The sequence below is a fragment of the Mauremys reevesii genome, linkage group 7 (assembly GCF_016161935.1).
Source record: "Mauremys reevesii isolate NIE-2019 linkage group 7, ASM1616193v1, whole genome shotgun sequence".
NCBI lineage: Eukaryota > Metazoa > Chordata > Testudines > Geoemydidae > Mauremys > Mauremys reevesii.
Genome location: NC_052629.1, coordinates 31,474,320 through 31,491,259, shown reverse-complemented (window position 1 = coordinate 31,491,259; position 16,940 = coordinate 31,474,320). Strand labels below are relative to the sequence as shown.

At 38.4% G+C, this 16,940-nt stretch overlaps 1 protein-coding gene across 6 annotated transcripts in view; it reads right to left on the bottom strand.

Annotated features, from left to right (window-relative positions):
• Positions 1-15,697: 15,697 nt before the first annotated feature.
• Positions 15,698-16,940, bottom strand: part of LGI1 (leucine rich glioma inactivated 1) — a 40,788-nt gene continuing 39,545 nt past the window's right edge. For all 6 annotated transcript variants that reach the window (XM_039483069.1, XM_039483071.1, XM_039483068.1 and 3 more), the window contains one exon: positions 15,698-16,862. In XM_039483069.1, the coding sequence (XP_039339003.1) occupies positions 16,045-16,862 (818 nt within the window). In that variant the 3' untranslated portion in view covers positions 15,698-16,044. The remainder of the gene's footprint in view (positions 16,863-16,940) is intronic.

Here is a 16,940-nt window from a genome sequence, read left to right as displayed (position 1 = left end):
CATGTCCTGTAGGTTTCCCCCCTCAACAGAGCAGCAGCAGAGGTGGGCTGGAGCACCCCCCCATCCTCCCTGAACATTGGCAGTGCCCTGGAGCCCCCAGAGCACCTACGATTTAGTCAGGGGTATTTATAGTACAAGTCATGGATGGGTCAGGGGCCAGTGAATTTTTTATTGCCCATGACCTGTCCATGACTTTACTAAAAATACCTGTGACTAAATCATAGCCTGAATTATTATTTACTGATAGTTTTTCTTATGGTGTGTTTGGAGGTGGAGTTTGAATTTCATAGTTCTTAGAAATTTCCCATGTTTTCTCAAAATGATCAAGCCTGTCTTGTTTCAAAAATGACTCCTTCACAGGACGGTGGTGTTACAATGTTGACAATAAATTGCTTTACAGATAAGCCATTCCTGTCTTTCCAGCATCTAAGAATAACTCTCGTAGCAACTGGTACACAGAGATCTAATTCAGTTGCTCCCATGGGACTAGCGTAACTGGATCCAGCTGAAGTTCTTGTGTAATTATATTTTCAAGCATTTGTGAAAAGTTTGCCAAAATGTTCTAATTGTTGACACCTCCAAAACATATGTTCCCAGCATTTTCCAGATTCCTCCAGCATTTATATTTTTCAAGTTGAATATACTCCTGGAGGCTTGTGTGATGGGTCCATATTTTATAAAGACAGATATAAATAGAGTACATATGCACATTTTATTTTACAGTGAGAGTAACAATAGCAACTTGAGCCAAGTTTGGAAAAATAGTCTCTCCAGGACTGAATGTAGGAATGTGAAAAGCAGACCCATGGTCCATCTAGTCAGTACCTCATTTTCAACAATGGGCTATATATAAGGTGTGTTAAAGGAATGTGCGAGAAATCACCTAATCCCTAGTAGTTAGAAATAAGTTTTAGATCTGAACAATGAGGTTTAAAATCTCTTACCATAATTAATGCTAACAAATTTTGGAACACTGGATATTCTTGATATTCATACAAATGTCCAATCCCAGGTTGAATCCTGTTCCAATGGCAGAGTTTTCTGCAGTTCAATTGCATATTGTGTGACAAAATATTTCAGTTTTGAATTTGTCACTTTCTACTTCATTGAATGTTCCCTTGTTCTTGTGTTATGAGATGGGGAGAATAGAAGTTCTGGATCTCACTTCTCTGCACTATTCATTATTTTATTTTCTTTGTCTCCTGCTAATCTCCCTTCTAAGGCAAACAATCCCAGTTTTTTTTAACCTCTCTTCACATAAGAGTTTTTCCATATACCTAATCTGAACCCCCTCTAATTCTGAAATATTTCTATTGAGATGGGGTGATCAGTATTGCACATAGGATTGCAGATGAGGCCATACCAATGACTTATATAAAGGCATTATAATATTAGCTGTATTATTCTCTATGCCATTCCTTATGCATCTTAATATTCTGTTTGCTTTTTTTGATTACAGCTACATGTTATGCTTAGGTCTTTGTCAAACTGGCCATAGTGATGCCCATGTCCCTTTCTTGAGTTAGCGGAGCTAAGTTAGAACTCTGTAAAATGTATGAATAGTTAATATTTTTCCTTCCAATGTAGATTACTTTGCATTTATGAATGTTGAATTTCATTTCCCATCATGTTTGAAACAAGCTAGATGAATGGGCATTCCCTCTGAAGTGCCTTGATTTTGACTAACCTACATTATTTTGGTGTCATCTGGAAACTTTGCCACCTGGCTACTTTGTCCCCATTCCAGATCATTAATAAATATATTAAACACTGGACCTAACACAGAACCATGATGCACCCTGTTTTTCACCTTTTACCGTCACAAAAATTGACAGTTTATTCCCACACTTTGTTTCCTGTTTCTTAGTTTTTGGTTCAGGACAATAATTTGCCTCCCACCTTATGATTACTTAGTTTCCTTAGTAGCTTCTTGTAAAAGATCTTTTGAAAGTCAAAATGTATTTTACCAATTGATTTTCCTTTATCCACTACTTTATTGGCACATTCAAAGAATTCTAAGTTTAGTGAGATGTTATTTATCTTTGCAGAAACTGTGCTGGTTGGACTCTATCATGTCATTTTTCCATATGTTTTGTTTTATTTTTAGTTATAATCTCAGCCATAATTGTAAAGCTTACTGGTCTGTAATTCCCCAGATCACCCTGTGAACCTTTTTAAATATGGGTAGAATATTAATCCTCTTGCACATAAGCTGTTTTTAATGAGAAATTGCATAATTTTTGTTAGCAGCTGAGCTGCTTCATTCTTAAGCTTCTTCAGAACTCTTGGATGTACCATTTGGGTATGTATCAGAGGGGTAGCCATGTTAGTCTGGATCTGTAGAAGCAGCAAAGAATCCTGTGGCACCTTATAGACTAACAGACTTATTCACTCACAGATGTATTCACTCACGAAAGCTCATGCTTCAAAACGTCTGTTAGTCTATAAGGTGCCACAGGATTCTTTGCTGCTTCATTTGGGTATGGTGACTTAGTGCTTTTTAAATAATCAGTTTGCTCTAGAACCTCTTTTTCGGATAGTGCCTAATCATTTTTACCAGAGAAGAGCAGGTCTGGGCCTGGCATAGGTAACTCCCTCATCCTCAGCACTGAAGACTAATGCAAAAAATAATTTAGCTTCTCAGCAGTGTTTCTTTTAGTTGCTTCCTTTACCCCCTGATGTTCCAGTGGACCCATCTGTTCTTTTGCAGGCTTCCCACTTCTGATATACTTGAATTTGTTGTTTTTTTTTAATACCTTTTAGCTATTCTTTTCAAGCCACGTAAGTTTCCCTCTTACACATTGCCTGCTGTAATTTATGCTCCTGTTTATTGCCTTCACTATGGTTAGATTTCCAGTTTTTGAAGGATTTCTGTTTTGCTTGAATAGCTTCTAAAACCTTGCCATTTTAGCTATATTGGTTCACTCCTTGCCTTTCTGTCTCTTTTTTTGCTCAGTGGTGGACATGGCTTCTAAGACTCTATTGTTTAAGTCTTGTCTGTTGCATCTAAGGATTTTACTTTACTTTTTGCCTATAGGGCCTTATTTTATTCAATTTTCTCTTTCTATAGTTGAGCATCACTGCCACTCTTTTTGGTACCTTTATGTCTCCCTAGGGATGCTGAATTTAATTATATTGTGGTTACTATTACTTAGTTACTACTTGACTTAAGTGACACTTAAGACTAAGCTGAGAATAACCTCTCCTCTGTGTGCTCCAGAACTAGTTGTTCCAAGAAGGAATAATTTAAAATGTTTAGAGATTTTTTTTCTCTAAACTTTATCCCACTTGCCATTTCCAGTCTGTAGCTGGGTAGCTGAGTCTCCTATTATCAGAGAGAAGGTAGGTGAGGTAATATCTCTTATTGGACCAAACTTCTGCTGATGAAAGGTAAGCAAGCTTTCAAGCTTACACAGAGCTCTTCTTGAAGTCTGGGAAAGGTATTCAGTGTCACACGGTGGAACAGATCATTAAGCATAAGGAATTAACACGTTGCAAGAGAAGATTCAAGATGAAGTGGGCAGTTAACAACTCTGCAGTCATAGGACAAAGGAGGGTTAGTGGTTGCAGATAGTTGCAATGAGCCATAAATCCAGTGTCTTTATTGAGTCCATGATTTTTAGTGTCTAACAAAGTTATGAATTTAAGCCTCCGACACATCTTTTGAAGGTGTTATGGGGGTTTTCTTAGAAGATGATTTTGTGAAAGATGTTTGCCCAGGACTGATTTGTATCTGTGTTTTATCATTTTTTTTCCAAGTAAGTTCATTTGAGAGTGTAGTGATTGTCTGTCTGTCTGGTTTCACGCACATAGTTGTTGGGGCATTCAGTGCACGGTTGATAGTTATGTGTAGGACCCCTGGATCCTGAAAGATCTGTAATGGGATTATTATTATTATCTGCCATTATCATTTTGTTAGATTTTGCTACCTCTTTAATCTCGCTCAACATTGTGCACTCAATTTGATGGGGGAATCTGGTGTATTGCCCTGATAATTGCACTGGAACTTTATTCTTTTTTTTTTTTTATGTATTTCACCTCACTCTGGGCACAAACCATGAGCTTCAATGGGATAGAATTTATACACCAATGTGTAGGTAAGCCACTGGGCTACAACATAACCTTTGCACACCTAGTCTTAGCCAATAGGCTGAAATAAGAGCCACTGATGCTCTATGCCCCCAATGGTGGGTGTTAAGGTCACTGGATCAGAGTAAAAACAGATTTCATGATTCCCTACTATCCTCTCCCCAAATCTCTGCTGCTTGCCAGCCTGTCTAGACTGGTGTGCAACTCCTTTCTGAGGCAGGGAGGGAGCGCAGAAGCTTCCATGTGCAGTTGGTCTGATCCCCTTTTTTTTGGTGCAGGCACAGGTACCGACTTTCCAAAGTGTGAGGGGGATGCTCAACCCCCGGCTCTGCCCCAGATCCCACCCCCACTTCAACCCTTTTCCCCAAGGCCCCACCCCATGCAATGGTGTGTGTGTGTGGGGGGAAGGATGCAATGACAGCGGGGGTGGGGGGGATGAGGAGGGATGCAGTGACTGGGGGGATGGGATGCAGTGAAGGGGATGAGGATGCAACCAACCTGGATGGCGGGGAGCCTGCCAGCCCCACTGTGGTGCTGGAAACCAGACAGTCAATGGCCTGGTCAGCAGTGCTGACCGGAGCTGGCAGGATACCATTTCGACCAGGTGTTCCAGTCCAAAACTGTACACATGGTCACCCTAGAGGGGCGGGAAGGGAAGGCACTGATTGGCGGGGGCCTGCAGGCGGGCAGGAGGTACGGGGGGGGGAGAGGTTCTGATGGGGAGGCTGCTGTCAATAGTTGTTGCTTCTTGTCTGTGCTCTTGTCTTCTGCACTCAACTTGTTAATATGGTGTCCTCCCTAACCAGGCCTAAAAACAGGAAGTGAGAGTAGGGACAGGACCTCCCAATTCCTAAATTAAACTAATATACTGCATTTAAATAACACAGATGGGAGCTTAATTGAAGAGAGGTTTATGAGAATTAAAAAGATTTGGAAAGGTATGTGTGAGACAGCAATATATTTTAACCTTTATGGCACATTAACTTCTTTGTCCTTGGAGAAAAAATAGTGTCATGTACTGCACATGTTGGGTTAAATCACCTCTGGTGTAACTGAGAGAAGTCAATGATGTTATACTACTAGGAATGAATTTCTTCAGTTTTGTTTAGTTTGTCTCAATACAAATATTAAAATATTGTTGTATAGCACAATCAATCCTAGTTAATACAGCTAATTTCAGGAAAATTCCCACAGCTTCTATAAAGGGCTGGCTTGTGAACAATTTGGATAAATGAAATATAAGTAAAACACTTACATGCCCATAATACCAGTGATCTGAATCAAGTGGGATTAGTAATGAAGAGTACTCCCTTTAGTAAAGAGTCAGATTGTGTACACTCGCTAATATTTATGAAACTGAATTCCCCAAGACCTCAACAGTTATAGGTCAGTGATTCTTGATCAGAAAAACATGTTTAGTGAGTCTAGAATCAACAGTAACATAAATCCCTATCACACTTCTATAGTGATTGTCATGCTGTCTAGTATGGCTTACAACTAAAAGTGCAACTCTCAGGTCAGACTGTTAGACAGTGATGTCTCCTGATCACCAGAAGTTGGTAGCTTCATAGATTCCAAGGCCAGAAGGGACCATTATGGTCATCTAGTCTGACCTCGTATATAACATGGGCCATAAAACTTCCCCAAAAATTTCCTAGAGTATATCTTTGAGAAAAACATCCAGTCTTGATTTAAAAATTGCTAGTGATGGAGAATCCACCATGATCCATGGTAAGTTGTTCCAAAGGTTAATTACCCTTATTAAAAATGTACTCCTTATTTTCGTTCTGAATTTGTCTAGCATCAATTTCCATATATTGGATCATTTCAGCTCTTTCTCTGCTAGACTGAAGAACACATTATAAAATATTTTTTCCCCCAAGTAGGTAGTGATAATGTAATCAAGTCACTCGTTAATGTTCTCTTTGTTAAGCTAAATAGATTGAACTCCAGGAGTTCAATCACTATAACGCAAGTTTTCTAATCCTTTAATCATTCTAGTGGCTCTTCTCTGAACCCTCTCTAATTTATCAACATCTTTCTTGAAATGTGGACACTAGAACTTGGTACAGTATTTTAGCAGTGGTTGCACCAGTGCTAAATACAGAGGTAAAATTAACCTCTGTATTCCTACTTGAAATTTCCTGTTTTTTTATCACAACCCCCAAACTCTTTTCAGTCATTGCTTCTCAGGATAGAGTCCCCTATCCTGTAAGGAGGGCGTGCATTCTTTGTTCCTAGATATAGCTAAATGTAGATGTATACATTAAAATGAATATTGGTTACATCTAGTTTACCAAACAATCCAGATCGCTCTGTCAGTGACCTATTCTCTTCATTATTTACCACTCTCCCAATTTTGTGTAATTGGCAAAGTTTATCAGTGATTTTGTTTTCTTCCAGGTTATTAATAAAAATGTTCAGCAGTGTGGGGCCAAGAACTGATCCCAGCAAGAGTCCAGCAACACAACTGCTTATTGATTTTCTCTTTACAATTATATTATGAGACTTATCATCTAGCCAGCTTTTAATCCATTTGACGTGTTATGTTAATTTTATATCATTCTAGTGTTTTAATCAAAATGTTTTGCTATACCAAGTCAAATACCTTACAGAAGTCCAAGTGTATTACAGCAACACTATTATTTTTATTAACCAATCTTGTGATCTCATCAGAAAAAGATGCAAAGTTAGTTTGACAGGATCTGTTTTCCATAAACCCATGTTGATTGGCATAAATTATATTTTCTGCCTTTAATTCTTTATTAATTTATTAATCATATCAGCCACTCCATTACCTTGCCTGGGATTGATGTCAGACTGACAAGGCTTAAATTACCTGGGTCATCCTATTTACCTTTTTTCAATATTGGCACAATATTAGCATTCTTCCAGTCTTCTAGAACTTCCTGGAACTCTAGGGACTTATTGAAAATCAGCATTAACAGTCCAGCAAGCTCCTCAGCCAGCTCTTCTAAAATTCTTGGATGCAAATTATTTGGGCCAACTTATTTAAGAATGTCTAGCTTAGTTGCTGCTGTTTAACATCATTCTGAGATACTGGTAGTCCTACAGTGGGCAGACAAAGAAGTTCAGGCTTGACTGAGTGCTTGTCTGCAGGGTGCTAGCACAACACACCAGAGGAGAGTGATTTGTAAAGTGCTGTACTGTGTCGAATTCTAGATGTAGACTCTGCTGGTGCATTTTAAAAGTACCTAGTTTTTGTTCACATTAATGTAGTCCTTATGTTAAGTAGGTAGAGGATGCAGGCCGGGTCTATGCAGGGCAGTTAGCATGCAGTATGTTAGAATGCTTTACAAATTATACCCTTCTGGTATACTTTGCTGCACCGAGTAGGCAAGTCCTGCTGGCCCTTCATACACTTTGGAGATGTCACTTTCATAGAATATCAGGGTTGGAAGGGACCTCAGGAGGTCATCGAGTCCAATTCCCTGCACAAAGCAGGACCAATCCCCAACTAAATCATCCCAGCCAGGGCTTTGTCAAGCCAGACCTTAAAAACCTCTAAGGAAGGAGATTTCACCACCTCCCTAGGTAACCCATTCCAGTGCTTCACCACCCTCCTAATGAAAGTTTTTTTTCCTAATATCCAACCTAAACCTCCCACACTGCAACTTGAGACCATTACTCCTTGTTCTGTGATCTGGTACCACTGAGAACAGTCTAGATCCATCCTCTTTGGAACTCCCTTTCAGGTAGTTGAAAGCAGCTATCAAATTCCCCCCCCCCCCCTCATTCTATGCAGTGTGCATAGATACTCACTAGAAACAGGAGAGAAGTGGTAAATCAGACTGACTAACAACTGAGTGAATTAACAAGTCTATTTGTTTTTGGATTTGCTCTGTTAATTATTATTACCTTTGTCTTCTGCAAGTGGCCAAAAAGGGAGGATGAGGAATAGTTGGTGCTGTTTGTACAGGTTTCCTTGCCACAGAAAAATGGCAAAGGTTTAAGACTGTGTTGGTGACAGCTATAGCCTACTTAGTCATTTCATTTTTCACTGGACTATGACCTTATTTGTTTAACTTATCATGATTTGGGGAACAGGACTATGACCATCTCTCCTTTATGGATTCCTGTTTTAGGTTTTACCAGGTACGGATAGAAAGCTGACTCTTCCTATGTTCTGTGTCTCTTGATTCAAAAATCAAGAATTCCCAACTGTAGACAATATAATGCCCTACAAGGGACACATCAAGGAATGGGTGTTGATGTAGCAGATAAGGTTTGTCAGGATTGTGTATCTTAGTGTCCTCTGTATTTCTCAGATACTGGGTGATATTTTGGGTTTTCAGGGAAATTTTATTAGTGTGGGAATGGATTAAACAAGTGCAATGTTCATTGCTACTAAAGACAGCTTTTCCTTGAAATGGAGGAATAAGTCTTCTTGACTTTCAGCAATGGACTAATTTCACTGGTCTACAATTTTTGGGAAGTCGTCTGCTTCAAAGATAAAATGTGCTATTATGTATTTTGATGTGCTGAAGTCAAATATGACAATTAAAACAACTGGCTACTGTTTCTAAGATGTTTAAGTTTTTACATTGTCTATGTATATTGTGTAGATAGTAGAGTTTTAATCATAAATTATAAACCTAGGTCTTTTCATGTGTTTATGGTTGCTTTACATGATAATATTTAACCTGTCCTGTTTATGTAACACTTTAAAAATCAGCAAAAGGGTTATATAACTAAAATTTATTATGAAACAAAAGGCAAAAAACTATTATGTACATAGTTTAGTCCTATTCAGTGTCTACTCGGCGCTTCTTGGCTTGTCTCTTGTATTCATTAAATGGAGCATCTCTTGTCACTGTCCAGCAATAGTCTGCAAGCATTGATGGGCTCCATTTGCCCTGATAGCGTTTCTCCATTGTTGCAATGTCCTGGTGAAATCACTCGTCGCTCACTGCTCCGCAGTTCGGTGGAAAAAAATCTAGATGAGAGTGCAAAAAATGTATCTTTAGTGACATGTTGCAACCAAGGCTTTTGTATGCCTTGAGGAGGTTTTCCACCAACAACCTGTAGTTGTCTGCCTTATTGTTTCCGAGAAAATTTATTGACACTAACTGGAAGGCTTTCCATGCCGTCTCTTCCTTGCCACACATCTCGAAGAAGTTCACAAATCTGAGGACCAACAAAGACACCTTCCTTTATCTTAGCTTCACTTAACCTTGGAAATTTTCCACAGAGGTACTTGAAAGCTGCTTGTGTTTTGTCAATAGCCTTGACAAAGTTCTTCATCAGACCCAGCTTGATGTGTAAGGGTGGTAACAAATTCTTCCTTGATTCAACAAGTGGTGGATGCTGAACACTTTTCCTCCCAGGCTCCAATGACTGTCGGAGTGGCCAATCTTTCTTGATGTAGTAGGAATCTCTTGCACGACTATCCCATTCGCAGAGAAAACAGCAGTACTTTGTGTATCCAGTCTGCAGACCAAGCAAGAGAGCAACAACCTTCAAATCGCCACAAAGCTGCCACTGATGTTGGTCATAGTTTATGCACCTCAAAAGTTGTTTCATGTTGTCATAGGTTTCCTTCATATGGACTGCATGACCAACTGGAATTGATGGCAAAACATTGCCATTATGCAGTAAAATAGCTTTAAGACTCGTCTTCAATGAATAGTCTCCACTCATCTGGATTGTGAACGATGTTGAGGGCTGCCATCACACCATCGATGTTGTTGCAGGCTACAAGATCACCTTCCATGAAGAAGAATGGGACAAGATCCTTTTGACGGTCACGGAACATGGAAACCCTATCACCACCTGCCAGGAGATTCCACTGCTGTAGTCTGGAGTCCAACAGCTCTGCCTTACTCTTGGGTAGTTCCAAATCCCTGACAAGGTCATTCAGTTCACCTTGTGTTATGAGGTGTGGTTCAGAGGAGGAGGATGGGAGAAAATGTGGGTCCTGTGACGTTGATGGTTCAGGACCAGAAGTTTCATCCTCTTCCTCGTCTGACTCAAATGAGAATGATTCTGGTGCATCAGGAACCGGCAGTCCTTCTCCGTGGGGTACTGGGCGTATAGCTGATGGAATGTTTGGATAATGCACAGTCCACTTTTTCTTCTTTGACACACTTTTCCAAACTGGAGGCACCATGCAGAAGTAAGAATTGCTGGTATGATCTGTTGGCTCTCTCCAAATCACTGGCACTGCAAAAGGCATAGATTTCCTTTTCCTGTTCAACCACTGGCGAAGATTTGTTGCACAAGTGTTGCAGCATATGGGTGGGGCCCACCTCTTGTCCTGATCTCCAATTTTGCAGCCAAAATAAAGGTGAGAGGCTTTCTTAACCATAGTGGTTATACTGCACTTTTGTGATGCAAAAGTCACTTCACCACTAACATAGCAGAAGTTATCTGCACTGTTCACACAAGTACGAGGCATCTCTGCTCACTTTGCAAAGGGACACATTTCTGTTTAGCCAAAGTCAAACACTGACTTTAATTTAATTTAATTTTCCATTAAATACTAATACAATAAATTGTAATGGACATAAATACACACTTAAACATTTAGCTTCCACTAGGAACATATCAAAGCATATTACACATTAACTGTGATTATTTTCCATCCCCAAATATATTTGGATTTATGGTAGTTATCAACCATTCAGAGAAAAAGGCAAGAAATAAGAAAAAAGAGGAAAAAGAAAATTCTAATTAAAAGGTAATAAAATACAGATAGAAATGACGCGCAAATGTAGTCTTTCTTGTTTCCATTTTTACATTTAATTTTCTTTAGAGCAAGAAGACTTTCATCGGTGAATTTCTGTGGGAATAGGTTTCAGAGTAGCAGCCGTGTTAGTCTGTATCAGCAAAAAGAACAGGAGTACTTGTGGCTCCTTAGAGACTAACAAATTTATTTGAGTATAAGCTTTTGTGGGCTATAGCCCACTTCATTGGAATAGTGCATAGTGGAATATCTTCTACCTGAAAATTACTAGAATGAGAGGGTAATACATTGTATCTTATTTTCCATGCTATTCATGAAACTCACAAGTTTAGGTGATGTAAAGATAAATATTTACATGATGTAAATCAGGTGTGTATGTGTGTATGTGCGCGCGCACACACACACACCCCTCCCAACACAAGGGAGTTTATTTGTGTATTCCTTTATAACTGTACATCATTTTAAAATTTCAAGATAGTAACTAAGAGTTGTAGGTATACAACTACTGATGGAATTTTATTATAGGTCTTAGACATGAAATGACATCAGCAGTATTAATGATCAATAGTTATGTAAGAAAACTGATCTCTAGGTGCATCCATTAATAACCTTCAGTATTCCTTATTTTCTGAAGTACATTTGGTATTTGCCTATTGTCTGTCAGCCATTTCTGTTAAGGAGCTCAATAAACAATTAAACCACAGACCACACCAGGCAGCTTGAAATAACACCTTATGTTGGAAGAAGAAGCAATTACATTGTTTTTAAGCAAGTCTCAGCAAAATAGTGTAAACACAGCAGCATACTCTTTGCACAGAACTCCCACTGACAACAATGGGAATTCCATGCAAGGGTTCATAAAGACAGAGCACTTTAACTGTCTCTTGAAGGTGGGAGTATACATCATGGAAAGTTGCCTACTGAAACTCTACTCTGCTGCACTTTAAGGATTGCTCAACTGTCCTGAGTTCTATGCTAAAAGTACCCCATTCTGTATGTGGTGCAATGAAATGCTGTCTCTGTATAGTAGCAAATTAAATATAGAGCCTGTGAAATCCAGTTTCTAACAGAGTAGTTAGAGAAAATGCTTTTCCTAAGAGAACAGATTTAGGCTTGAGGTCTTAACTTCTAGAAACTCCCAGATATCATCTAAAATCTCCCAAATCACCAGTTCCCGATTAAAGGTAACTTTTTTTTAAAAGGGACTATCAGATCAGTAACATGACTAAACAGCATATTAGATTGATACCCAATACCATCTTAAGCTATACCTCTAGTTTTCTAATTACTGTGTACTGCAATTTAGGTGTGTCATTGGTACTCTTTCAAACTCTAATTCCTCTAAACACAGGGGGAAACAGTAAATTCCCAGAAGCCCTTCATATTTTTCCAGGAAGTGCTAACTTGAGAATACAGTTACATCACTACAGCACTGAGAATGTAGCTGGCTGGCTTTGCCATTTAATTCCCTGAAATGCGGCCTTCTAACAGCACAACTGTGGGTACTGATCACAATGTCTGAGTGGGTAATGCTACATTATCTGCCAATAAAACTGAGTAATAGATGTATAGATGTCCATTTCTACTTAAATTCAGCTACCACCACATTCAGTAGAATATATCATAACTTGTTAAAGTAACATTGTTTAGATAGAATGATTTTTTTTCTGACTTTTAAAATCAAACAATATTTTAGTTTAAGGTAGAAAACCCTGTGTTTAAGTGTAGAAGATAACAGAGAACATACTCTTCAAAATGAATGTTTCTTCATTCTTAAAGATTGCTTTTCAACTATATTTGTCAAGCCTCCTAGTGGTGTAAAGGAAGAGAATGTGACTGCGGCTTTCATCCTGCAAGCTGCTCTGTGTGAGTGAACCCTTGCTCCTTTGGGCTCTGTGTGTGCACAATGGACCACCTATGCAGAGCAATTTGCAGGATTAGTTTGTGTGATTTAAATAAGACACTCATATCATGAAACTCATGTTTGCCAGTCAGTCTTCCTATTGTAAATGTTACAAATTTAGTACTTATATTTTAAATATGGGAATTAAAATATAAGGCCACATGACTCCCTGTGGATATCTAAACTAATACCTATACTTCCTGAAATATATTCATTTTAAGTCGCTCCATGAAATAGCACTTCTTAAATTACACTGGCTAAATCTGCAACTGGTATAATTCCACTGAAGTCAATGGAGTCATGACAGAGATTAATTTGGTTCAATGTTTCTAGAATTGACACTATTGTTGACCTGTCAGCACTAGTCAAGTATTACTAATGTCATTCTTAGCATTCAACTTTTTCCAGTGCCGTAAAAGCTAAATCAAAATAGCCCTCACTCATTTGTGTGCACGGTGAATCTTGCCCAGGGCTTTGGAAGTGGCACTAGTACTAAGATTGTTCCTTTTGCAGTCCACAAAATGGGGGGAAAACTCTAATACGTTAAAGTAATTATTTCAGTTTCATTCTTTGGAGAAACGTTCCACGCAAGAACATGTCCATACTTTGGCATTTTTCAGGAATCAGTTTGATGCCAGGAATATTCCATGGAAAGCATTACAGAAAATCACATTTTAAAATGTTACAGACATTCCTGATGATGGGCACATTATTGCAAGGTATCGAACAACACCTGAGAAATTAGGAGATAAATTTTGCATGTCTGAGCCTGAAAACAAGAATATAACAGCACTGATATTTAAGTTTATACAGAAGGTATTCCATGTACTGGGTCAACTTCTGCCCTCAGTTACATTCATAGATTCTAAGGCTAGAAGGGACCATTGTTATCATCTAGTCAGACTTTCTGTATAACACAGGCCATAGAAATTCCCCAAAATAATTCCTGGGGAATATATTGTAGAAAATCATCCAATCTGAATTTTAAAAATGGTCAGTGATAGTGGATTCTCTATGACCTTTGGTAAATTGTTCCAATGGTTACTCTTCCCAATAAAAAATTTGTCTAATATTTGTCTAATTTCAACTTCCGCATTGGATCATGTTACACCTTTCTCTGCTAGACCTGAAGAGTCCATTATTAAATTTGTCCCCCATGTAGATACTTATAGACTGTAAACAAGTCACCCCTTTAAATCTTCTCTTTAAGCTAAATAGATTGAGCTCCTTAAGTCTATCACTGTAAGGCATGTTTTCTAATCTTTTAATCATTCTTGTGCCTCTTCCCTGAACCCGCTCCAATTTAACAACATCTTTCTTGAATTGTGTGCATCAGAGCTATGCACAGTATTCCAGCAGCAGTTGTACCTGTGCCAAATACAGAGGTAAAATAGCCTCTCCGCTCCTACTCAAGACTCCCCAGCTTATGCATCCCAAGATCACATTTGCTTTTCTGGCCACAGCATCGTACGGGGAGCTCACATTCAGCTGATTATTCATTCATAAAACCCAAAGTCAATAGGGTTGCATGAGATTTATATCAGTGAAAATTAAGTATTTACATCTAAGGTAGGGATGTATAAGGCCAGAGCCCAGAAATTGCTAGGGCAGTTTTGTACAGCTTTTCCAATGCAAAACTGCCCTAAAACTTGCAGATATGGTTCCTGGAGGGTCTCTTCAGTTTGGTGGGATCCTTAGATGGAATAAGGCCACTGTACTGGGTGTAGCTGGGGGAAAAGGGGTGTGGTTGGTGCGCCTTTATGCTCCAGTGATCGCCAGTTGCCAGAATGGCTCCTTTGCTGTGGGAATGGCCCAAGAGGAACTGGCCTGGTATAGTTTGGCCTAACATTCGGGGACCACTAATGTGACTTAAAATGATTTTTGTATTCCTTTCCTGCGTTCTTCCAATGCTCTTCAACAATAGGATCTGGACACTAGTGTCTCACAGATTAGACACATGATATATTTACACAAGATTACATTATCTGTAATCTTTTAATAGATTTTGAGGTCAAATTCAGAGCTGGTGTAATTTAAGAGCAGATTGGTAACTTAGGTGGAATTGCACCTGCTTACACACACTTTGAGTTTGTCCCGTTACATTTAAAACTCCCCAATTCTAGACAATATCTTTTCCTGAACTTTAGTGCAAGATAGCAGAAAAATGTCTTCACTTAACCACATTCAGAGGACTGGAGAAACTTGCTGAAGATTAAATAATTGCAAACACACTAAAAAGACTTGACTGATAAAATTACAAAGAATTTCATGCAAATTATGTGTTGAACTTCAGCTATAGAAAAGATGTTAATTGAAAAATAAGTATCAGAGGGGTAGCTGTGTTAGTCTGGATCTGTAAAAAGCAACAGAGAGTCTTGTGGCACCTTTAAGACTAACAGATGTATTGGAGCATAAGCTTTCGTGGGTGATGCATCTGACAAAGTGGGTATTCATCCACGAAAGCTTATGCTCCAATACATCTGTTAGTCTTAAAGGTGCCACAAGACTCTCTGTTGCTGAAAAATAAGATGTGCTCTTAGCTTTCTTTTACTGTATAGAACAATGTTGTCACATATGACATGACCTGTTATCTGCTCCTCCTACTGGAGCAGCACAAAAGCCTTGATAACAAGACTTATTCTTCTGATTACTCCATACATTATTCAAAAATCAAGAATTCCCAACTGTACCCAATATAAAGCCCCATCCTGAAATCAGATCCATACTTATGTCAGTGTGAGTCCCATTTAAGCAAGTGGAGCTCCACATGAATGCAAGGGTCTGTCTGCATAGGACCAGTTATATGGTTGCAGTATCTTTATCATGTGGTTGTGATTACATGTATAAACCACTTATGTTTTATTGTTGTGGCTTATAATATTAAAAGAAACACCTAAGAAAAACACTGCCATGTACAACACACCTTGTTGTTTATTATATATGTGTATAATATATACACAAATAAAAATTATCACCTGTAAATAATCATAATTGGAATGTGAAAGACAGAAAATGTAAACATTTTATTTGGCAGTTGTTGTCGAACAGGTGAATAAATAAATGGAAAAGTACATCTTAATACTTTTAGCAACAGATGCAGTTGCACGCATATTTACATATTGTGGATGCAAAGAAAAGTTAACAATTTAATTTCTTTTTGTTAAAAAATGCAACTTCCAACACCACTAGACTTGACAATTAAAGATGAAGATACTAGTAATACTTTGTTCTAGCAATCTCAACTTTTAAAGGCATTCATCTGGAAGTAGGATAAGAGTCATCATGCATTTAGTTCATTTTGTCCACTTATGGTAGAAAGTCTGATGTAATCTCAGAATTATGAGTGTCATGCACTTAAGTCAACTATGACATGTTTATAAATTAATGTAGTTCCCTTAAAACTTGAAGCAAAGAGAAAATTGCGTTTATCAATGGAAACGTGTGTGAAAGATCTTGGTGCCTGTATGTTTAATTCTTGAAACTTCACAAATTTTGCTTTTTCAGTATCCCAATAATAGACTTGAGTAAAAGAATAATCACTTCCAAGAATGGCATATTGATAATTGCTTATCTGAAGAGGCTGGAATACCATTGACCCTCGGGATGGCATTCTTTGTAAATCCAGAAATGCTGAACCTCCCCATTTCATTACTTTGGAATCACCAATAAATCTTGTTAAACAAATGTACACATCCTCTTTCACTCTGAAGTGTTTCACTGCATACACATCCTCCATATCTTGGATCTCAAGACGCTTAATAAATTCAGTTGTTCCTTTGTTCCATTGGTATATTACAGGCCTTTGGGAACTACTCGACAGAATTAAATGAGGTTTGCCGGCTATTTCAAGATACTCCACATCAGTATCTCTGTACCACGCGTGCAGAGACTGATGGGAGTAAAATCCATTTCCATTCCATTTGTAAACTGTGGTAAAGCCAGCTTTTGAACTGTCTGCAACAACAAAATACCAGTCTTCTGCAATCCTGAAAGTTTCGATGTCATTGGGTTTTCGGATTTTAAGAATTTCAATATCTTGAATTTTTATAAACTTATTAGCAAAAATATCTCTCTTGTAAATATGGGAGCCTCCAAAGAGCTGGGCAACAATGACATACAGCTGAGTCTCAATAATTATGGGCTTACACACAACAGTTGAAGTACCTACAAAATGAAAGATAAAGGACAATGTTAGCACTGTCTTTTAGATCAGGTAATGTAATGTTATTTGGCATGCGTTAT